This window comes from Gobius niger, assembly GCF_951799975.1.
Source record: "Gobius niger genome assembly, chromosome: 1".
Taxonomy (NCBI): domain Eukaryota; kingdom Metazoa; phylum Chordata; class Actinopteri; order Gobiiformes; family Gobiidae; genus Gobius; species Gobius niger.
Genome location: NC_136852.1, coordinates 26,818,252 through 26,843,591, shown reverse-complemented (window position 1 = coordinate 26,843,591; position 25,340 = coordinate 26,818,252). Strand labels below are relative to the sequence as shown.

General features: G+C 43.0%; 1 protein-coding gene across 6 annotated transcripts in view; it reads left to right on the top strand.

Moving 5' to 3' along the window:
• fam131ab (family with sequence similarity 131 member Ab) overlaps positions 1–21,823 on the top strand; it is a 32,380-nt gene extending 10,557 nt beyond the window's left edge. For all 6 annotated transcript variants that reach the window (XM_079559938.1, XM_079559935.1, XM_079559934.1 and 3 more), the window contains 4 exons: positions 10,668–10,761; positions 11,965–12,144; positions 17,963–18,094; positions 20,061–21,823. In XM_079559938.1, the coding sequence (XP_079416064.1) occupies positions 10,692–10,761; positions 11,965–12,144; positions 17,963–18,094; positions 20,061–20,659 (981 nt within the window). In that variant the 5' untranslated portion in view covers positions 10,668–10,691 and the 3' untranslated portion in view covers positions 20,660–21,823. The remainder of the gene's footprint in view (positions 1–10,667; positions 10,762–11,964; positions 12,145–17,962; positions 18,095–20,060) is intronic.
• Positions 21,824–25,340: the final 3,517 nt, after the last annotated feature.

Sequence of the window (25,340 nt, the reverse complement as noted above, 5' to 3'; positions counted from 1 at the left end):
TCTGGACGTCTAACTGTTGAACAAACTTCAGCTCACGGAAGCTTGGCCGTCTAATCACGACAGCGGTTCACTGTTTGCAAACATTTGATGCTCGGGCCCCAGCAGCCAACAGCAGCGGCGGATCCAGTGTTGTGTCATGTCAGTCCACAGGAACACCTAATCAAAGACGACAGCCTCTATAACTCCAGCCATTTGCCTCGTGGAGCAGAAAATCCATTCCTCACCCTCCTGCTTTAATAATCGCCCAATTAATCAAGTCATCAATGTGCGCTTTAAACACGGCGCCCGTTTGGGGTTTGGATTTGAGTTATAACTGCACACCCCCACCCCCCCAAAAATAGAATGTGGAAAGTAATGACAACATGGCAACAATTCAAGGGAAAAGAACCGTTTTAATCAGTTTTGTAGGTCTTAGCTTTCAAATGAGGCATTACACTGCTCTATAGGTCCCTGAGCTTTTAGATTTGGGTAAAGCTGAACTCGAGAAAATGCACTGGGTTAAGGAGTAAGAGGTTAATTGAGTATGTTTTGAACCACATCAGCCTCACACTTAGGTTAAATTATGCTGTATTCATCTCTGTAGAGAAATGAGTTCTCTGCATTTGACCCATCCTCAGTGTCGCATGGGGCGACCTGTAGGAGCAGTGAGCTGCCAGCATGGGCCGGCGCTCGGGGACCCATCTCAATGATGTGAAGCCAGGCTGGTGGTCAGAAACACCTGGCTGGAGGATTAACCTATTGCACATGTTTTTATAACCTACCACTAACCTACACAGACACAGGGAGAACATGCAAACTCCACACAGAAAGGCCCCGTCCAGGTCGGCATCGAACCCGGGACCTTCGAGCTGCGAGGCACGAGCACTAACTGCTGCGCCACCGTGTCTTTACTTGTTGTTTCTATCCACATGGAAACCGGATTGTTCCTGTTCTTCATTGTAGTAGTATACTATAGTATTCTATTCTAGAGTTTGGTGTATGTTTGTGAGTATTTATTGTGCCTTTCAGATTTCCAATGCTTCAGTGCTTATTTCGTCCATATAGCCTAATATAGCCCCCTTCTCCCAAGACTTCAATCTCTCCATCGATGGCCACACAGTAACCACCTCTCCCCAGATCTGAAATCTTGGTTTCATTTTCGACCCCACACTCACATTCAAGCCCCACATCCGCCAGATCACCAAAACTGCCTTTTTCCACCTCCGTAACATTGCTCGCCTCCGCCCCACCCTCTCCACATCTGCTGCTGAAACACTGATCCATGCATTTATTACATCCAGACTCGACTACTGCAATAGCCTCCTGTACGGTCTCCCCTCCTCTGATTTACAAAAACTGCAATATGTTCAAAACTCTGCTGCCCGCCTCCTCACCCACACCCGCTACAGAGACCACATCACCCCCGTCCTCCAACAGCTTCACTGGCTCCCCGTACAACAGCGCATCCACTACAAAGTTCGGCTCATCACCTACAAAGCCCTCAACAACCTGGCCCCCCCATACCTCACAGACCTCCTACAACGCCTCCGCTCTGCCGACTTAAACCTCCTCAAACCCATCACCAAATCAAAGCACCGAACCCTGGGGGACCGAGCCTTCGCCATCGCCGCCCCTGCCCTCTGGAACTCACTCCCCATCCACATCAGAAACTCAGACTCACTGGCCACCTACAAAAAACTGCTCAAAACACACCTGTTTCAGCTCACCTACAACCAACAATAGCTCTGCCATCTTTGTTTGTCTGTCTCACTTGTAAAGCGTCTTTGTGTTTTCTGAAAAGCGCTATATAAGACCTATGTATTATTATTATTATTATTATCATTTGCTAACAGTATCCTGTCTCCCTGAAAACCTTATTTTGTGTGAAACCAAACTCGTGCAGCTCTGTGAACGTTAGACTGATGGCGGACACATTCTCCTCCGTTTTTCACCCACCCCTGAACGCACCATCTGCGGCTGAGTGTGCGGCGTTGGAGGGAGGGAGCCAGTAAAGATTAGCTGTGCAGTAAAAAAAAAACAAAAAAAAACAGCTTCTCGCCAACCGTGGTGTGAGTGTAGCTATTGTTTAATCATTGTCATGTTTTGAGCGGCGTAAGCGGTTTCATTTTCACTTTGCTGTAGGTATAATAAGCTCAGGGTGTTGGTTCGACCCGTTCTGAGCTCAAATACTTGAAACGATGCGGTATTTGTGATGTACTTTTAGAGCCGTGCAGCGCGATTGCAACTTTGCCCGTCATTGTTGGTGAAAAAAAAACAAAACATGCAACTCTCTGCCTCTCTCTCTCTCTCTCCTCGGATCTGACGCGTAAACTTTTGCCGGGAGCGGGACTTCTGCAGCTCGTTTCCATGGCGATGCGGCTGAAGCCAGACATGAGCTTTGCGTGTTCACTCTTGAATGCTGTATTTTGATATCCCTGTGCAAAAAAAAACACACAAAAAAACGCATTGTCAGAGTCTAGATCATTGGGTGACTATTTGCTGAAGAACATTCCTGCATAACAGCGATTGAAAACGATAATCACTCATCCCCCGCCCCACAGTATACGCCCCGGCCCCTCTGATTATATTTTTGTTCCACGAGCGCCGCGTGGTTTTTTTTGAGTGCGCTAAAAATGGACTTTTAATTTCCACGGTGACGAAGGGGCCTCCTTTGTGCGGCCTGTTTTAGCAGCTGCATGGGATACACACACACACACACACACACACACATGTCAGCCTCATTAACGCGTCTTTTGTGAACGCCGCCCGGCGCTCGGAGCGTGACATCATCGCTGGAGCTGCGCCATGGCGACCGGTTACCATAGAAATGTTCCCAGCGCAAGTGAGAAAAGGAGAAAAGCGGGAAGCAAAGACGGGGCCATGGCGGCGCTGGGAGGGTGGGAAAATTTTTGGCGAGATTAGCACCGGTTGCTTAATGTTGAGGCCACATGTTGCTCGGTCATGCACAAATGACACCGAAGCTCTCACAAGGATGGATTTGGAAAGATAATTGCAGTTTCAATTAGAAGAACTGCTATTACGATTCAGTTCACCATGAATATGCATAAGATGGAAACATAAACATAACAAATACTAAAAGAATGACATGAATTTGGGAAAAACCTTGGGCACAAACCTACTATGGTCACGTTAAACACATAGGCCTTGTGATTACATGGATGTTACATTCACTGCAGAGGACATTGTGGTGCATACAGAAAACACCCAAAGCCTTTTTGCAAATTGCATTTTTCCACCAAGTCATTACATTTCATTTTATCACACATTTCAAATCAGTGCAGATCAGTACAACTAAATGACACATTTGCAACACTCACCGCTCCATTTCGGATCGTCTGTTCCCGATCAGAAATGGATCCATTTAAATCCTGACTCAAAATAATTGCCCATGTTAGTCCTGGATGTTGACCACGCTCTCTTCACTGATGAAAAAAACACATGCTGCCTTTTCCTGCAGTCATGGAGTGAGTCTGTGATCGAACTTATTTTAGTTCTAAGTTTGAAGCGGATTCCGTCTCATTTGTGTCTGCGGCTAATCCTCAGAGCACGCTTGTTAGTCAGTAGTGATGGCCAAAAAACTCGGCGCTCCGGAGCTTGTATGGCTCTTCCTGAAGCAGATTGCTTCGAAACACTGCGTCGGCGCCTCTTTCAGTAACACCTGGTCACGTGACTGTCTCGAAAACTACTTCATTCTGTGAGTTACGTATCGTGTCTTACTGAGCTGCCTTTAGCGGCGAGGCGCTAAACAACGGATGCTTTCTTGTCCATATAGTGATGTAAATCTTTATATGTTATATATTGTCTTATTCTTTACAAAGTCCTGCTTTTACACAGATACAAAAGCAGGCGTGGAGCTGATCAGGCGAGGGAAACGTAAGGAGCGCCATCTACAGCAAATAGCGCCACAATTAGCCCTGACTGAATGAAGTAAAAAGATCGCGCATTGATGTCCTGCCTTTGAGCAGCAGAGTCGCAGGTGACTGAGGCCCCGCCCACTGGAGCTCCGTGAAGCACAGACCCACGTTACAAAGAAAATGACTCTTATTTATCGGCCAATGACTGATTTGATCAGTCAAACCTCAATATCAGGCTGCAAATAATAAAACTGCCACACGTCTGTTTGAAACGTCTCTTCCACATGGTTGTGTTGGTGCTTCAGTCTTGTTTATGAGAAGTCGCGATCATAAAGTTTGTCCACAAGAGGTCAGTGTTCAAACAGAATGAAACAGCTCAGAGACTTCGAAGCCTATGACACTTTTTTTGCTATCCTCAAAGTGTTACAAGGCTTTGCTCGCCCATCACTAATAGTCAGTTGTCCATCGCTGCATTCAGTTAGCCTGGTGAGACCAGAATGATTCCCCTCTATATTTATTTTTTATACAGAGGGGTATCAGTCTGGAACACAAACTGCTTTTAACACTGCGTCAACAGCAGACGCCCGCCCTTAGCTGATTAGCCTGGCTTCACATCTGGAGATGGGTCTTGACGCTGGCTGCTCACTGCTCTCACAGGTGGCCCCAGCGGCATTGAGGATGGTTCAAAATGCAGAGAACAAATTTCCTTACGGGGATTAATACAGTGTTGTGGTGAAAGTCAGTCATAAGTTTGTACACCTCGGACCCTATTTTCTAAGTTAAGTTATACATTTTATGTTTCAGACGTTTGGTATTTTTGGTTCTGGAATCTTTTTGTCTTTCAAACGGTTCAACAGTTCAACACAAACACATTCGAGAGTTTAGATGCATTACACACAGGGTTATTGACAAGACATTTACAAAAACAAAATAAATCTGTGCATATCGGCATCAAATAATTGAAGCTTTCAAACATAACATCGACAAAGGTTTGGCTGATAGCGGATATTCCAATCCTATGGGTGCCTCGCTCGGGCCTTAATGCCAAGAGTATGTTTAGAATAAATAAAAATGTCAGAATTGAATTTCCTCGATGGAGCCGTCGCACTCCTCACCTCCCCCCCTTGTCTTGTCTTGTCTCTGTTCTCTTCCTGACAACACATTTTTTTTTTCCTCCCCCTCGATGCACTGTCTGCTCCTCCATTAGCGGTCCATCACGCAGACCGTTTGCTGAGAATTGGAACGCTATAGGCAACGGCATCATGTCAGTGCGCATCGGACCGTTTCAGATATATATGCTGTTCAACCCGCAGCCCGTGTGGGAGAAATCAATGAGGCTGTTTACAGATACAGACAATTTTCGTTTACGGTTAACCAGAGACTAGCTTGGTGCGTTCGCTTTGAGACAAATTGCGTCTCGGTCTCACCCATCCCAGCCGAGCCGCTTACTGTGCAGCTGTCGGCAACACTGGAGCTCACAGAAAACGGGGTTGCAGTCCGCATGAATATTTAAAACGGGGCCAAATGTTGTCTGGGAGAGTGTCTCGATTTGGAGGCTGTGTGTTATGAGTCGCAGCATTTTGAGGAAAGTTTGGGTCATTGGGATCAGCAAGCACTTATTTCAAAGGGTGGCACTGGGGTTAACTCTCCTCAAATCAAGAAGGTCCTGCGGCAGGGATAGCTACAGAAAAAAACAGTGCCGTGATTGCTCAAGTAGAAAGAAACATACGTGTAATTATATTCCAGCAGGCAGCAGTAGATACAGAATCCTAACTTTGACTCGTTATTTCAGCCCTGTTGTGTAAAGGCCTTTCCAGCTCGATTGCTTTATTTTCGAGGCTTGACGCTGAGCACATGGCTACTTAATATGCGTACACAAAAGGACGTATTTTACCGCGACAGACAACTTTATCTATACCGCGCATTTCGTATACAGGGCAACTCAAAGCGCCTTACAAAAGAAGATGTGCAACATTACAATCAGGTCTGTGTTTCCCACAGGCTAGAAGGAGGAAAAAGGTCATGAATGCAGACGCCGAAGGATCGGGGCGTGGTTAGGGAGGGGGATGTGTGTTCAGTTATTTGCATGATTCTTTAAATGAATGTGTTGATAATATAGTCGCGCAGCCCTTATCTGGTTCAGCTCTGTGACTGCTGCAGCTGTTGCACTTGATTCTGCCAGAGTTCTGACTCTACTCTAAAGACTAAACGGTTATTGTGTTATGTTTTTATCAGGTGCAGCGCCTCCTCTGTGAGTGAATGAGCTGCTGCAGACGTTAGCAGCTGTAGCTTCAGTAGTGTTAACAGGTGTGTTGTGACAATCTTAATATTTGTTTATTATGGGACATTGCCAGTGGGCCAGACCGGATTGCTTGGCGGGGCGGACCTGGTTCCCAGTCCTATGGCTTTGATTTCCAAAAGAGCCGAGGTCTGGCAATATGACGTGTTATGTTCTCCTTATTAACTCAAATCTCTGAGACTCCTAAGACAGTAGACAATTCCATATTTGCTGTTGTTGCCAGCTTGTGCAAATGTCTTTGGAGACGGTGTTAGAAACGCTACATTTTGGTTTCAAAAACACTGCAGTTAAAGATAAGATAAGAAAGCCTTTATTGATCTCACAATTCAGCACTTAGAAACACTTAGGGTGCGCAAAATAGACAGGAAATGTGAGGGAAAAAAACATTCAATAGTAAATAGTAGTATCTTTATATACAATTACTACCAAGGAAATATGATTCCGGCCTCAAATAAAACTATATTTCTTACAGGGCTGGGCAAATAAATGAAATTTAATAGAAATCGCAATCCCTACTTTGGTCAATCTCAGTAATCGTCATGGAACTTTATAATCGACAGCCATGTCCGTGGTAAAAAAAAGGCTCCTACTTATAGAGTTTGGACAACAATAGATCATTTTAAATGAAGCTGGAGGAAAGTATTTGTCATTGTTTGAGCTGAGGTGCAAGAGTGCAAGAATCAGCTACATGTATTTATTTCTATTATGAAAAAGTAAAAAAAAAAAACATTTTTTTTTACCATCTCGTCTCGCCCTAATTTCGAACAACACTAGACAAAGACTTCCTTTCCAAAAGGCCAAGATTTAGTTTGAACCCAAGTAACAGTTTCATGTGTTGTATATTGCCTTTAAGATGTAATGAACACTGTCTTTTCGAGAGTTTACGCTTCTCTGTGTTTGGATACTTTAATGTGTCACTCAGTAATAATTTCCTCATGATCAGATTCATTGTGTGGACCTGCACTTTGTTCAACTGTATAAAAAGCAATTGACATTTTTTTGCCGGGCATTTATTGATAGAGGAGAGCCAGTGTCCTTGGGCTGTACGGGACTTTCCTTTGGTTAGAAACAAAAACCACAATGAAGATTGAAGTTCTCCTGGAGGATGCATGTCATGACTGAACCAGATTATCCCGCTCTGATCTGGGAGCTGGTCCTCGGCGCCTGAGGATTACGACGCATCGGTGCTTTACGATCCCCTGTAAATGCACTGGGCCGTTCAGTAAAGCACTTGTTTATTTGCTTCTCACTGGTGCGTGTTGTTGCTTTGTTGACTTCTACAGTGTGTGGGAATAACCTTGTCGTAGTAGTCGGGTTTTTTTTCTGGGGAAAAGTGTGAGTCAAGTTCGAGCCCAATTGTAAGTTGATGTCTCCATTTATCTGCAACTTGTCCAAGAGCTTTCAGATTTTGAGCCAGGATTACCTTTCGTTTGATGTTTTAGCTGGACGTGCATGTTTTGGGTGTTGATGGGAACCCAGGACCTTCATGTTGTGTTCATGAGGTGACAGAGATGTTCTTGTGGGACATCAGACTTTTTTCTGGTGTAGTTAAAGTTATCAGTTGTTTTTAGGAAGCTTTAAAGTTGAAGTTGTAGTCAATATCAGCATATTGTAGCGTTGGTGTAAACTTGTCCTTTAGAAGTCTTATTATTTTCCTTGATACTACTCAACCTCTCTGGTACACCAGACCCAATAGAAAGGTCTGTTGGCACTCGGAGAGCAAATTTCCATAATGGGACAATGGAGTCTACCTTACTTTACCTATTGTGCCTTGCCTTATCTCGCCTCACCTGGTGACTTTGGCGAAAGAACATAAAGAGCCACACAATCGCTTTATTGTCCCCCACGCCATTCCTGATTCAAACCGTCCCGTCTGCATGCTATTTGTACACCTGACACCACTATCAAAGCGCGCAGTCAGCCGAGCGCGGTGACCCCCGGTTAGGTAACGGCACTCTTGAGCACGGGACCTTAAGCTGCCGACGTGCCGCTTCCCACGTGAGGAGCTGGTAACATTGAGAAAACGCTGTGAACAAAGGCCGGGGTCAACATGTGATACTCCCTCTGTGGAAGCTTCTGTGCAGTGGACCGCCTTGGGTTTTTTGCATCAATGTTCACGTGGTTTGTTGCAATATTTGTTGGCAAATAGATTTGGAACTTATGTTTTAGGGTGACCAGATGTCCCAGTTTACCCGGGAGTGTCCCAGTTTTGAGTCTTTTGTCCCAAGTCCTGATAGATTTCTCCTAAACCATTGATTTGTCCCAGTTTTACTCAATCTTGGTCCCAGTTGTCTCGTTTTTTTTGGCAAAATGGTAAAATAACAGTAAAATAACACACTTCACTTGAACATGAATGTTTTTGGCCCATGTGAATGGCAATTACCAAGTATAATAACATAAGTATAATAATAATTAAAACCCTAAATTCTAGCATCTCTTCAATGCAGATTGGTGTGTGTTATGAAACGTAGTTGTGAAAAGAGAGTCAGGATTTGGAACCCCTGCGGCATGTTCCCAGTTTTCAAATTGTAAAATCTGGTCACCCTACTTATATTAAGAGTAAGATTTTGTTTTAATACAAGCTTTGAACGGGCCCAAAAGCACACAGCTATAGTATTTCATTCAAATTGATTGTAGATTTTGAACCTCAGGTGTGTATTATTTGATGTTACCAATTGTTGCTGGGAGAAAGTTGTCTGTTGCTGAGAGAGGAGAGGCGACAGAGGCTCCCTGAACAAACCATTAGTTCACTAATTAGACCTAAGGCTCATTTAGCAAGCGGCACAAGTGAAGGGAACACAGCACAGGAGGCAGCATCGCACGCAAGCACAAAGTGCAACACTTTTACCTGTGTTTAGAAGCTTCGTCATTGCTCTAATGCAGCGGTTCTTCAACATAACATGACAGGCCGCGACCTAACAGAAGATGTTCATTTCAACCATTTACATTTGTCTGGACATACTTCACTTTGAAATGACATATACTAAACAACTTTCTTTTGATTTAAGTAAGATCACAAGGCAAGCGAAAATGATCAAACCCGTGCAGCTGATAGTCTAGTGGCTGCTGCACTGTTCGTCCTCAGCAGCGTTTTTCTGTTTGTTTGTTTAAATCCTAGCTCCGTCTGGTAAAGATGAAGCGGAGTGGATCTTGTGTCTGTTTCCTTCCTTAGTTCTATTAGTGCACAGTGTCCACGGTAAGAGCTGACAGCAAAACAATTTGCAATAAAAACATCCATAGACTAAACTAGTAGAAATATTCCATTCCACCTGGGAGCTACAAATCACAACCATAAGGTCTTAGCTTTCAAATGAGGCTTTACACTGGCCTGTAGGCTGCAAGCTTTAAAGTCCAGAATCTTTTAGATTTGGGTAAAGCTGGAGAAAACACCTCCCGTCTTAACCCAGTGTTACCGCAAAGCCTTCATCCCCACTGCTGTCAGACTGTACAATAAGACTGTGAAGTAACGCCGACTGTAACAAGTGAATTTCTCCTTTGTGAGATCAATAAAGGTTTATCTTATCTTATCTTATAAGAGGTTAACAAATGCTGGATTATGAATATATTTTCCTACTAAACAAAGAGACAGAGACGGAGTGGAGCAAAGTGGTTCAACAACCCATGAATACTTAAAAGGCGGACATGCTAACCAGGAAGCTAGCGAAGCTAACATTAGCTTCATGCTATGTTAGCTAACGAGTACCGTTTTTCGCTTTTACTACTGAACAATTTGCTGTGAAAAAAACATCCGTATGGCCCGATTTTGGCTTGACTTTAGTGGTGTCTGAAAACGGGTAAAAATTGTGAAAAAATGGTGACTCTCATGAGAGGTTTTCTACCCCCTCGGCTAGGCCACGTGCCCTTGTATGATGCGATGCCGTCTGAATCTATTACACTTTCTTACTCAGCACACAGATATTACATCATCGGACAGGAAGTACTTTAAATAATTATTCAAATTATTATAAAGTCACCGTCAATTTGCTGAATGTCACTCCCCGGTGTTCACCCCTTTTCACCCTGTGCTGTCCTTTCCTTGCCAAAAAAAAAAAAACATAGACAAAAACTGTTCATATACAAGAGGAAACAACATTTTAAAACAAGCTACCGATGAGGGTTTTTAGACAGAGGTTTTGTAAAAGATTTGTTGAGTTGTTTTCAGACAATATGTTGGATTTCCATGTACCTTCTATTATGGTTTGGTTTCATAATAGTATGAACTTCTATGGAAAAGTGTAATAAAAAAAACCTGCCTATTAGGCCTCATCTATGCACTCACACAAGTCGACTTTGTTGTTGTAGCTTGTGACTCATAGAGAGAACACATTGATTAAAAATACATAGTTTCTCTCAGCCTTGAAGTACAAAGATGTGCTGGAAGTCGTTTGAAGGCAGGAGTCCCTGTGCTGTCTGGGTTTCTCCTTGAGATTGAAGTTCTCGTATATACTCTGTGAAGGGCGCTGCCGTATAGCGCTCTCCCCTAACCTGAACTTGTTTCTCCCCGTTTGTTTCAGGTGAATGTTGACGACACCATTGAAATGTTGCCCAAATCGAGACGAGCTCTGACCATACAGGAGATAGCGGCGCTAGCGCGGTCTTCTCTGCACGGTAAGTCTGAAGAGAAAGTTTATCAAGCCACAAAAGAATGACCAAATTCAAATCAGCTCACACTTTTGTGTTACATATACACATCGGTAGTAGTTGGCAAAAAGAGGAATCCCAGGGAGAATTATTACTTACATGAATGTTTAGTTTTCTCTTTATTTTGGTCATTGTGGTCATGACTCAATCTTTTTTGTGACTGTGACTTGATACATAAGGAGCTGTTTCACCAAGACAGTGGCAGTTTCTAGGGTCACCTTCATAAAAATATAGAAACATGCAACAAACTAACTAATGCAACAAACTAACTAATAAATATTAACAACAAAGACGTCTGAACTCTCTCTGTTTTTGCTTGGGCTGTGGACCATTTCGTTTTCTCTGGAGATAATGCTTAAGAGTGGAGACAATACTCAAAACATGAGCAAGACGTTGGTACGACATTTGTAAATACTGTTGTTGGGGCCCCTTGAAGGAACTGCCTCCATCTAAGATTGTGACATCACTAAACAACATACTGTATCTCCCCCTCCCACCCCAACTGTGTGGTCGTCTCTGTGGTGTGTATTTGTGGCGTGTTTTTATTTTTTGTGTCTGTTCTGTGCAGCGTTTATTATGACCATCGGAGGTCAAATTGACACTGAATTGTCTGTCTGAATTTTTGTTGTCGTTGTTGTTTGTATCCACTTACTGTCTTGTCCTGTCGACTTAAAAAGGTAATAAAAGAAAAACTGTTAATAAAAAAATAAAACAAAAAAAAGACTGTGGTAGTTTATAGTATTGTCGAAAAGTAGCAGGTCTTTGATGAGTCACTTGGAAAAGGGCGGAGGGCTGCATTAAAATCACATAGTGTAAATGTGTGTTTCCATCTAAACAATATGCAATTAGTACACATTCATGTCCATAGTAGACTGATATAGAACTTAATACACTCTAAATACGGAGCACACTTTTGGTAGATTGAGGTTAAAAACGAAAATGCTAGCGACATAAATTGTAAACCAAAACATACTGAAAACATGGTGTAGTTACTTATGTAGTGCACAATATAACACCTGAACGACCTGCAGAACTGTAATTACTTAACGAAATGAAAATGTGACGGCTCAAATGTAACATTATCCATGCCTTCCCACCGGTGCACACCTTATGTAACTCTGTATGTTCAAGGGCGTATCCTCGATCTCACGTTCCCCTGTTGTTGCGCAGGTATCTCCCAGGTGGTGAAGGACCATGTGACCAAGCCCACAGCGATGGCGCAGGGCCGCGTGGCCCACCTCATCGAGTGGAAGGGCTGGTGCAAGCCCATGGAGACGCCTGCGCTGGAGTCCGACTTCAACTCCTACTCCGACCTGAGCGAGGGCGAGCAGGAGGCACGCTTCGCCGCCGGTAACAACGACTACTATTACTTTCACAAATGTTCTGGAGCACAGTGGCTCTCAAACATTACTCACTCTCAATTACTTTTTTAACCGGCAAAAGTAGATTGACAGGGCTAAGACTTTACCCTGAAATGGTGGAAGAATCAAGTCTAAACCTTCAAAAAGACTTCTGATAGTTACTAATGCATAAATACAATTGCAACTGTAGGCGATTTTACAGGAAATATTAGCACTCTAATTTACACAAGATCTGACTCCATAAGATCAATTTAAACACAGTTAAACAGTTAAGTTTAAAGTATTAAAGTATCAAAAAGGTCTCGCCAAGCGTGTTCGTTGATCCCAAGGTCCAAGAAGAAACCACCAAAATTCAGTAGCTTTAGTCAAAGAAGATTTATTCCCTATACAATTACAATTCTAAACACAGGTTATCTGAATGCTAAAGTCCCTAACAATATACACACGGTGCTCGAGCGGGGCAGTCCCAGGAAACGGCACCGTCTAACTGCTCTCTTACAAATATATATCAGAAAAAATGTGACGTTCACGAAGAGATAGGAGATGAGTTGAGCTCAGGCCAAGGTCACCAAGCTTTTCTCTCAGTAGTTTTCCACTAGAAGTGTCTTCCTTATGCCTTATTTGGACACTGGTGAGGGCACCTGGACGTCTCCATAAGTTTGAGCAAAAGAATGCAAGAGCAAGAAATGGGGTATTGTTACAGCAATGTGCGTGTGAAAAGATTGGTTTCCAACTGAAACTTAAAGAACATAGATTAAACTCATAAAAACATTCAATAGCATTATAACATATAACATTAGCTAAAAAACATCCATTTCCCACACAACCAAGTCAAATAAATGAAATCAAAAATTGCAGAGGACCCCAAGTATAACCTGAAGAAGATTTGTGTTCTTCAATACTAATTTATGATGCAACGACTTCATTTAAAGGAGACATGCCATTCAAAATCAACTTTTTTGTGTGCTTAAACCATAATATTACGTTTGGTTGTTAGAGACACACCTGGAGTAGTGTTTCACTGCATTCGGGCTGTTTTGCAAAATCCGCATCTAGCTGTTTCCTCTTTTACCGTGTCAGCACTTCGTTCCGTACTTCCTGGATACAATTGCGTCGTTGTTAAAACCCGAAACTGTCCTCCACAGTTTTAAAGGCCATTGTCTAACACTGTATTGGTCCTGAACCGGTCTGCTCTCAGAGTGTGTTGCCTGAGTGAGTGGCATCGACTGTGACACTGCCACCTGCTGGTCTGGAGTGTGCGTCGTAAGACTCTTATGGAACTAAACACATGGTCAACTTTAAAGTCATTGCTTTGGAGCTAGTATTAAAATACAGTGAAATATATTATCTTTCAAATGTAGCGGTGTAAAAAATAATAGCTTCTCGACAAAAACTGATTTGTCTTTGATAGTTATCTGTTCTGTTGCCATTGGGTCAGTGTCATGATCACTCTTCTTTGACCCTGCTCATCACTACACTGTGTTATTGGATTTTTTTTTTCTCCTACAGATCCACTTTGTTTTGCGCTCTCTCTCCACGCTCTCTCTCGCTGCCGACTCTCAAGGTTAATTTGCACAGTAAGATTTTGCTCTCGGGCCACGAGCTGCCACCATGACTGAGCGCTTTTTTTTAATGCCACTCGTGCTCTGTTCTTTTTTTTTTTTTTTGTCTCTCCATTCTTCAGTGATCCATAGCTTCCCAAAAGACCTCTTGCACTCGCTCTATCACACTATCTACTCCGATGAAGTACATTTTATCGTCGTTGCTTTGTGGTTAGAAAAGTTGGCAAGTACCACAGCATTTTCAAGTCTGGAATCGCAGACTTGAACATCCCTGGAGTGATGGACTAAGCAAGGGCTACTACAGCTCGAAAAGTGCTAGTTTGGATAGAGTCCTGTCAGAAAAGGCATTTACAATGTTTGTGGTGTATTTGGGGCTGCATAGATAGAAGAACAAACTTTGCCAAACATAAAGTCTGCAGTCATTTAGGTAGAAATATAATGCATGTCATAGTGGAAGTTTCCAAAGTTGTTCATTGAGTTTGTTCTCAACTCAAACAAGCCAGTTCAGTTGACAACATAATGTCAATGTCAATGTCAATTTTATTTATAAAGCACATTTAAAAACAACCATAGTGCTGTACAAGAACAGTAGCAATATGTACAATAAACACAATAAAACTTAAACACAGGTAAAATATAAAGGCACAAACTGTGTCTGGTCTACATGGAACCGAAGGCCAAAGCAAAAAGATGAGTTTTTAATTTGGTTTTAAACTCCTCTACAGACTGAGCCGAGTGCACATGTAGAGGAAGGCTGTTCCAAAGTTTAGGGGCCGCCACTGAGAAGGCTCGGTCACCTCTGGACACGCGCTTGGATTTAGGAACAGACAAAAGGAGCTGGTCAGCAGACCTCAGAGCTCTGGAAGGACAGTAGAGCTGCAGCAGTTCTGACAGATACTTAGGTGCCAGCGAATTTAGGCATTTAAAAACAATCAGCAGAATTTTAAACTTGATTCGCAAGGGAACTGAAAGGACATAAGAAAGGTTCTGAAGATCCAATGGTGATCTCCTGTAGTTGAGATCTTAACAAAATGTTCTGACATGAGTGAGGTTCTTGTATAGTTTAGCAGTTCATATTTCCGTCCTCTCTGCCCATCCAAAGTGCGCCGTGAGCTGAATGTCGATAATAGTAAACAAGCTATGCAATCACATTTGCAATACAGAGAAAAACAATGCAATGAGATGTGTTTTTCCTCAAGTGGTGCAGCCCCAGCTCGAGCAGCGTTCTTCCATTTTATGCGAAAAAACCTAAAGAGCGAGGCGTGCGCTGAATCGCCAACAGACTCGAGTTCCACTGTACAGGGTCTAAAAGCCGCAGCGCTGGATGAATGAGCGGATCGATGCGTCTCCGCGGGGGCCATAGCATGAATACTAGAGCGCTGACCCGGGGCGGGGGAGACAGGCAGACGCTGTTGAGGAGAGTTGAGAGCGGAATGAAGCAGAATGAGGAGTGAGACCTCTCTAAAGAACAAGGCGAGCGCCGGACTAAAGGATGTCAGGTTTGTCGGGTAATGGAAAACGGTTCGATGTAGCAGTGAAGGATCGGAATACAAAACATGTGGAGGAGATGGAAGATAGATGGATAGATAGGTGGGCGGATAGATTCCCGGTCAGATAGATGGATGGATGCATTATAGCCCTACCTGTGTAGATAGAAAGGGAAAATAACAACTCTTTAACAAACGCTGACATGTTGATGTACTGTATTGTCTACCAAATAAAGATACAGAGAGACCGAAAAGTGGTTTAACGGCCCAAATATGTAAGCAGCGATAATGCTAATGTTGGCTTCATGCTACATGTTTACTGCTAACTTAGAGTGCCGTTTTTTTTTGCTGCTAATGGACCATCTGTTGTGTCCAAATATTCCTGACTTGACTTTATTTGGGTGTGCTGGATGTATTGATAGACAGAAAACGTCTAAAAAGAGGGAAAAATAATGATTACTTTTGTCACGATCCGATATGTATCACGATAGTCAGGGGCCGATCCGATACATATTGTGATGCATTAAGTGATAAGTGATACATTTCCCTTTTTAGATGTGTAAAATGAAACCGTCATGTGTCGAAGTTTATAAATCAAATGCTGTTTGACGTGTATTGAAGTGTTAAGATTGAAAAGTTAGCATAGCATTAACACAAAATGTTACAAAGTGCTGTCACCGGAAAATAAAGTAGAGTATGATTAACAAAAAATGCCTCCAAACACAAGTATTGAAAGCATTGCGATTAGGGCCGGGACTTTTTTCTACTAATTCTGATTCATTGATTACATGAGGTTTAGTGCGATTTAAAAATATTAATCGAAATGAATGACGCTTTACTTAAATGGCACAGACCCTTTTTCAGTTTCCTTTTTCCTGACGTTGCTTAGGGACGAACACCGCTTAAAGGCAAAAACTATTTTACAGCCAAACTAGTATATTCACACAGTTAAGCACCAACATAAACGTATATTAAAAGATAATTCTCCAAAATTAATCAAACTGCTATTTTCTTTGAAGTAGAAATGTGAGGCCCGTGTGATCACTTCCAATACTTCAAATAAGTTAAAATGTAGGAAAATAGAAAGAAGCATCTAAAATAAATACAACCCCTATATGCTTTAAGGTGCACTGTGCAACTTACAATAAAAAGTTATATAAAAAGATATTAAAAGTGTTTGTTTGACTTTTGAGTGACCCAGCGGATGCTTGGGTGGTTAGCATAGCGCCTTTCCTTATCATCCCGATGGCCGGTAGGACACTCCAGGATCGTGGTATCCATGGTTACATATGCGTTCCATTCCGAAAACCAGAAATCCTAAAAAACTCAAAAAAATTAACCCTAAAGCATCATAGAAGCCACTGGGATGGAAAGTGAAGGCGCCAAGCTAACCACTCGTACAGCCGCTGGGTCATGACGAGTTCAAATATGCACTTTTTTATTCCCCACAAAAAAAAGTCGCATAATGCAGCTTTAAATGTGATTAATTGCGATTAATGAATAAAAAATTCCCACCACTAATTGCAATACTTGATAAAGTATCGATACTTGGTTTGCGATCCAGCCCTAATATAATGATTACCATAACAGTGTGTTATGGTAATCATTATATTAGGGCTTTCCCCTTGCTATAGGCCACGCCCCTTGGTATGACACATGGCCGTCTGTATCTGTAGCATACAATATTTTTTTTATTAAAGATATAACTTTTGCTCCTCATTTTGGATTCTATTCCCACGCTGAGGCTAAGACATCACTCCCATACCCTCTATACTAGTTGGTTTGAAGATAGTGCTAGCTGAGAACATTAAGAAATTAAGAATTCAAATGATAAATCCTTTAAGTGAATTGAATACTTGGTCTGTACTAGCTCTAACACATCCATATTACTAAAAACTTAAATATGCTTCACAACAACAACAGAGCCTTATAATTTGACAGGAAAACAACGGGATTTCCAATTATGCAGGTATATAGTCATCTAATTATCCCGTTTGTGCAGCCCCAGCTCAAGGTGATTTGACCCCCACAGTCCCAGCAACAAAAGGACCTGGCCGAGCACCGAATCTTTTCAAACCGCGCCCACCTACGCAAACACAAACACTCCATTCACGCATGTTTATGATTAATTAATACAGTGGCATAGTACAAGAGTGTTACACGGCTCCTCTGACCTTTCCATGCACTCAGGCGGTCTCTGTAAAGCAGCTCCCCGGCGTTTGCCACACGTTAGTATGCATAGATGGTAATATCAGCAGAAGGGGGGTGGCGCGTCACCCATATCGATGTACTACGAGGGATTACGGACACAAACGGTTGGAGGGACGTGTCGGGTGTTGGCAAACATGGGAAAAGCTACTTCGACGGAACTTTTATAAACACAACAGTGGAGGATGCAGTAGAAATGGAAGAGAATTGCAAAAATTGTAAAATAGCCATTATTTTCTTTTTACTGTGGATATGGAAATGCCATGCCTTTTTTACTATGTTGGTCCAAATGTTCATCAATATACACTGTCCCTAATAAACAAATGATGAACAATGTAACAGTACTTTGTGTTTGCTTCCTGAACAAACGACGTGCAGTTATCCTGGAAAACCGCCTGGTGCCCTGGCAACCCAAAGCAGCCACCATATTTGGCGGCGCAGCTTGTTTCTATGACGACCCCGTGCTCTCCATCCCCTCTTTCCTCCGGCTCCCCGCTTGTTTTTATATCACGCGTTTATTTGTTTTTTTCTCGTTTGCCTGTCGCCGTAGGTGTGGCGGAGCAGTTTGCCATCGCGGAGGCTAAGCTGAGGGCCTGGTCGTCTGTGGACGGTGACGAATCCAACGATGACTCATACGACGAGGATTTTCTGCCCTCCAATGAGCCCTCCACGCAGAGCACAGGTGAACGCCATGTGCCTGCAGTGTTTCCAAACAGAACACATGCTTTAAAAAATGATATGTGGCATCAGCGGTAGCCGGGGTGTAGATCACGCGACTATTTCCCATTATGGACACTGACGAGACACGACAGGGAAAACAAAACTAAAAACATGTTCTAGCGGGCATTTTCACCAGGAAACAAACGAATCACCTAGAATTCCAATTCTCTCCTGATCCTTCCCTTTTTAATTCTCTCTAGATTTATGTGGGAATTGGACATTGACGGGAAATGTTCTCAATATGCACTTTTTTGTACATTGTGGCATTATTATATCACTTTAAGCAGCACCAACAAACCAAAATTTCCAGTCCTGTATTCAACAATATTCAGATTTTTATTATTATTATTATTTTTATTTTTTTTTCAGACCGTTTTGAACCCAAAAAAGCAAGGAAAAAGTTGGAAAAAAAGTTGATTTTTGTGTGTGTTTGTTTTCACCTGAAGTGTCTCACCACTGACCACAGTAGCACACTTTATTCTCTTGACAACTACAGACAAGATACAGGGCAGAATCAAGGTCACTTCTCGTATTTCCACATTTATAATGTTTTGAAAACAAAGGGCAGACTTTGGCTTTACTTGACTAATCACAATGCAGAAAGTTTAGTCCAAGTTTCAATCTCCTTTCTTCCCGTAAGAAACACATTGCAAGTTATCCCTGCCCCTTTAAATTATAATGCTTTCAATTTTCTTTCAATTTTCTTTTTTTTTATCTCGGGACAAGAATGTTATGTTTACAAATTGCATCTCAATCACTGATCGATGAGTCTTTGAAATGCCCCTGTAGTGCTGCAGCTACATCCTTTTTGTCTACTCTAACACACTTCCTCCTCCTCTCCTCTGCTCTGTGGGGCTCCCATTGTCCCAGTGCCCTAGTTTCCATCCTCTGTCGACATTTTTTTTTGTTCCTCAGCGCAATTTGATATCCCTCCTGCAAATTTAATATCATTTCCTTTGCAGAAGCAGACAGGGTTTGTGCGGGGGCGGGGCGTGAGCGGGTTATAAATACAGTGTGTCTTCTGCCCTTTGTGTGAGTGTGTGTGTGTACATGTTTACCAAGTCATGTGAGGACTCCAACATGCACAGATAATTAATTAAGGGGATCTGTTTTCCTCAGAGTCTAGGACTGAATGAAAGAATAATTGCAACAACAACAAAAATGCTGCAATTAGCAAATCACAAAAGCCTGTCGTTAAATCAGTTTTTCCCACCGCTGGCTGCAGAGGGCACTTTAGGCTGATCCAAATTCTCAGCAACTCAGTTTCTCATTATTTACTGTCTATTAATGCACGGACATTAATTTGAAATAGTAAAACATACAATATCAATGTCGAGGTACCCGAAAGAACATTTATAAAACACTTTAAAGGTTAGGTTCTTGAAAATGAATGTAAGTCTGTGCAATGTCCCCACATGATCCATGTACCCGAGGAGTGTGTGGCTGTTGGTACACAAGGGCTTTCATCTTGATTACACTGACACAGCTAATATTCAGCCCAGTCCTTTGAGCTGCCTACACACAGTACAGTAGAGGCACAGCTTCTGCTAAATGAGTTGGTAAACTGATCTCATAAAAGCCTCCAAAGCACGTGTTGGCAGCATGTTTCAGTGAAGGCCATATAAAAGTGACAGAATATTGTTTTGTAATTTGATTATGCAGTTGACTGGTTTGTATGAGAAAGTAGTTCATAGATCATTTGCATCTCTTCGTGTTTTACATCCACTCTAATGACAAGCCCAGACAAGATGAGGCTTTTTGCCATCCTAATCCATTTGCTAGCGTTACTAAGTATCCCTTGAATGCTACAGTATATATTGTTATGGATCGGGACTTATAATTCAATCAAATTTGTCACAACATTTACATGCATGCTTTGCTCTTGGAGGTTAATGGTATTTGTTCTGAATGTTTTCTGTGTCTTTCAGACGTGCCATCGTACCCGCCGTACTTGAAGGACCTGATCCACAGTCAGATCTGCCAACACCTGGGCCTGCGCGGGCCCTGCAATGACGGGGCGGGAGGGGAGGGGGGTAGTGGTGAGCCCTCCCCTACAGCGGGCTCTCCGGACACTCTGTGCTCCAGCCTCTGCAGTCTGGACGAGCACCACCCGCTGCTCCGGGACTTGGGGGGTAACCGCGGCAACAGCAGCCAGGGGAACGCTGCCGAGCTGGCCGCAAAGATCTTGTCTGCGCTACAAGGGGGCGAGGAGTTTCTCTCCCGCCTGCAAAGGGCGGGGCACACCTGCGGAGGGGGGCGGGGCCTGAGGGCACGAGGGGGACAGGACTCTCCGTTTTCAGTGTCTTACTCTGAGACATACCTGTCTCCAGGAGAGGACGACGACAGCCCTTGTAAGGACTATGAGAACACAGTGTGCCCCACAGAGACAGAGGGCCCAGCACAGGACTTTTCTCCCGATTATGCCCTGCGTCGGAGGGTCTCTGATGTAGCCTCCTCTGGGGTGGTATCCCTGGATGAGGAAGAAGAGGAAGAAGAGGAGCAGGTGGCAGATCCTAACACCCAATGAACCGCCAGTTTTCAGTCCAACAGAAGCAAAGAGTGTTTGAAAACATTTGTGCATGTTTTTCTTCAAACGTGACCGTAACTCATCCGTCTCTGCCTTACTTGGAACATTTCCACTTCCTGATTGGTAACTGCTTTGTCCACATTGACGTCAGTCATATTTTTCTTCAAAGCGTCCAAACAATCTTTTGTATCAATGTGAAAACTGGAACTGGCTGGGGTGGCCAGCATGTGGTCTTAGTATGGCGATTAGAGTTTTTTGAGCATATTCTCAAACACTCCCAAAGTGAGGCGCCACCTAGAGGCTGGCAGAAAGACTGATTGAAAACTCTGACTTCTCTTTGCATGTGTTTTGCAAGTGCTGGTCAAATGGGCTGACCCAGTCTTAAGCACGATTTGTATCATGTCCCAGTGTGCCCCGGGAGAGGAGCAGGTGACACCGCATCTTGGAGCCTGTCTCTCTCCTGTCCTGACTCCTTTGCAAGAGACAAAGTGCATCCTTTTGGCATGGCTTGCTGTATGCCAAATTATGTAACCTGTCACTTCTAATTATGAGCTAATGCTGGAATGTCTTAAAGTGACAGGACATAGTATGTATTTTAAATATAAAATTCTAAAAGATTTGTCATAAATGAAATACTGGAAAAGGGTATGCTTTTATTGTACTAGTTTTCTATCACTGACATGTTGACATTATTCACAACAGTGGATTCTCTCGCAGCAGCCACAGCAACAAAGACAAACGGAGAATGTTCCTGAAGTGATCCTTTGGTGAAGTTTGACGGCGCGTAATGTGAAAAGAAACTTTTTCCGTGAACGACGCGTTGCATTGGAGATTTTCTATATTTTTGTAAGCGTTGTCTTGCTTTGATCTCTTGCCTCTCTGGCGTGCCAGTGTATGTGGTTTTGCACGAAGCTAATGTGGCTGTAGATTTCTCCTTTTCCTCATTATCACTGTGTGATATTGTCTACTGAGAAAAATGTGAAGTTTTTATTTGAGTTTTTTATTTCAAAAGAGGATACTGTGATACCGTTTGATATTGCCATTTGACATGACGCTGTCCTCAAACTGACTTCAGAAAAGCTTTGCCTTTTTTCACACTTGATGTTTTTATGGATTGATTTGTGGCATGCTCATTAGCAGAGGTGGGGAGTAGCCGGAGTTACATTTTCTCAAGTGACATTTTAAGAAATTCTTCTTTGCAGAGTGTTTTTATCACTTACTGGAAATACATACTTGTCATTGGGCCTTCTCTTTCCACAATGACACTTTATTATTTTCTAAATTTCAAATTGTGCTTTTACTACTAGAACTTTAACTACATATTACTTTATGTTCCATTGAAATTCAATTCTAAAAACACAAATCCAAAGTTGTCTGGTAATATGCTGAGTACTCAAGATATTTTTTTTATTTGAGCTCCTTGCTCCCCCTACTTCCACACTAAAGTAGTTATCATTTTTGAAGTAACAATAAACTAAATGAGCATTAATCATTAGTTTTTGAACCCACCTCTGTTTATGAGACATGAGCTGAGTTTCTTCAGAGGGTCATTCATTCAACTCAGGAAAACCCCATGGACCATCTCTCCACACTGTCAGTGCATCCGTACACATGCGTGCGCCTTGTGTGCAAAAGTTCTTTTCTACCGATAAAGCACAGAGTCCATCCCTCTTCTCCTCATCAGTCAAATCCGTGTACATTTCTTTCAAGGTGCATGTATTAAAGATGTCAGCGAGCTCTCTGCTTGCACTGTACAGTAACCATTCCCTCTGACGCAGCATGTCCCTTTAAAACTCAAGCGGGTGGAGCTCGGTGCTTTCAAAAAGTTGCATTGGTGCTGTCACTCAAACAAAAGCAACAAACTCTCTCTCTTTCTCTCAATGAATGTTCCAAAACTTCCCAAACTAGATCGTCAGGGTCAAATGAAGCCCTCAGACCAAATACTGTTCACTGTCCGGTTTCAACCAAACCATGCGGTAAAATAAGAAAAATAAAAGCTAATTGTGGATACAATACAATGACTCCAAAGGTGTTTTTTCTAGTTCCGCGTCCTCCGTTATCACTCTCATTCAAACTCGGACCCGCCCCCCGGCCGTTTTCATTTTGGCTGACGGTAAAGTTGTCCTTGGTCATCACTGTCCTACTGTAAATGTGTTTCAGAGAAGAGGACTCCGTTGTTGTCCCGACACGGTCACTGTACCCTTTGTCCCGTGCAGAGGCAGTGACGCACCGGTCAGACTGTCTGTGCTCGGATTATGTGTGGCGTTAAGGAGACTCGCAAAGTCCTCTTGAATGGACTTCACAGTGGGTAAATGTAAAGCATTTATCGTTTGTTCTGTAATAAGCACAATAATAGTGATTGACGTATGTTCAGACACTTGAACCAAATCCAACATTAGCTGCTCCTGACTTCTGTCTAATGTAATGTCACTTATTTAGTTTTTTGCTTACCTCCTCTGTTCGTCCTCCCTCCCTCCGAGCCACATTGCATAACTCAAAGGACATCGGAGTGCTGTACCTTTGCCCACAGCCAGTTTCCCCCTCTCACATTCTAAAAGCCGCTCTCTCTCCTCTGCCTGCACTCCGTGTGCGTCCCTTTTAACCACTCTACTCTACGCCGTCGCACCTTCGGACGTCTGGTGTCCAAGAAATGTTGAAACGGCGCGGTGATGAGCCCAAAGTGATTTCCAAAGTGTCGCTTCCCGTTGTCTTTGAGCTGAAGCGACTTGTGCGAGACGGTACGGCGTCGTTGGCGTCTGCGAGTTACGGCGGGGGCTCGTATGTCCTGACGGAAGATGACACAAGTCGTTTGTACGAGCACGGTTCGTTGAGCTGTATGCCATGTTTGCGAAGGCTTCATGCGTGTCGATGAAAATGTCAAATGAAAGGAGTTCAAAGCAGTGTAGATATGCAGCAACTCGGCTACAACGATGACTTGAGAAATTCTGCAAAGATGAACTGTCCTGACCAGCTAAAACTTGATCAAGACTCTGCAATACGTCTAGTGTAGAGCCACTTGCGGCTCTTTAGACCTGCTCTTGAGGCTCTTAGACTGTTGAGGGAAGGTCTAAACTTGGACCTAATAAGGACTGAATCCGATTTATCCCAAGACTCAATCATCAATTCAGTTCTGGACCAGGACCAGGTCTAAAGCGGCACTAAACCAGATCTTAAACGGGACTAAATCTGTGCTAAACAAGGACTTTAGCTAGCAGAACTAGAACCAAACTAGGTCTAAATCAGAAACTGGAATAGGTCTAAAACAAGACTAAACTCGGGTCTAGACCAGAACTAAACCAGATCGAAACCAGGATCAAAAAATGGTCTAAACAAAACTAAATCAGAACAAAACCAGATCTGAAAAAAAAAAGGTCTATCCTTGGACTAACCCAGATCTGAACCAGGTGTAACTCAGGCTACGTCAGGACAAAACGAGAGCTAAACCAGGACTAAAGTCAGGACAAAACATGATCCGAACAGAACAACCAGTAAATCAGAACCAAACCAGGAATAAACCAAGTACAACTCAATTCGGTCTAAAAAAAAAAAAGAACATTGGTTGTTGCCCACTAAGAGCGATGTCCCTGGACCCGACATATGAATTGCGCATCAGCCGTGGCTTTACATAGCCGTATACTTGCTAATAAAGTCCGAGACCTCCCCGTAATTGCGCACATAGGGTCAGAGGTGCTGCCAGACTTCAATTAAACGTGGACAAATGAGAGAGCGAGAGAGTTTCTGTTTTAATTAAACTGTCCCACGGTCCTTGAGGGGCACGCACGCAATGAAACCCAGAAGGCCTGTATAGAGTGCAGAGAGCAAAGCCATACTCTTCATTATGTGCATGATCCATCCGTACCGAGGGAGCTTGGATGATTGTATCGTCCCGTCCTCATCATCCGCCATCCTCTTCGTCCCCTCAACAAAAAAAAAATCTCAAGTCTCGTCCGTCTCTTGTTCCTCTTTTGGCTGAATGTATTTCTTTTTTGGATATCGCGCCATCTTGGATTTGGAAATGAATTTCTCTTCGTTTGCTGCATCTGATCTTATTTGGAGTTAATAAAGATATTGGTATTGTTCTTTAAACGGTCTGATGTGTGTTCTTTTTGATATGAAATGAAATGCCTTTGCCGTTGCCACACAGTCACATAGAATATACAAAAGCGCACGACGATGTGGCAGAAATACTGTATCGGATCGTTTGCACTACACTGGGGGGAAGGTGTCTATTAATACCCGTGCTTTTCATTCATAGTTATGGCCGGTCGTTAGCTTAGGTCTTGGGGCACGCAGTCTATAAAGTCTGCAGTCATAATTACCATGGCGACACCATTATCGGGACGTTACCACTGGGTTAAGGGGGTCTGTGACATGCTGAGGGAGACTGAATCTACAGGACAGCTTGTTTTTGAAGCCATTTGAGAGGGGTAATAGTCCGCTCGGGAGGGACGGTCTCTTGAAATGTCATGACACACATTGGGGTTAGGGTTGTTTATATTTTCAATGTAAAATAACCCTGAGATCTATCCTGTTCCCATCTTGCACTAACCATTTGAGAAGCAGGTGAAGCTTACAATTATATCTTTAGGTAAGAGCCATCTCTCCTGTGTGTGGCTTCTGTTTTTATGAGTGCTTGAATGAACTGTCCACAGGTTTATCTATGGCACTGTAGCAGCAATTG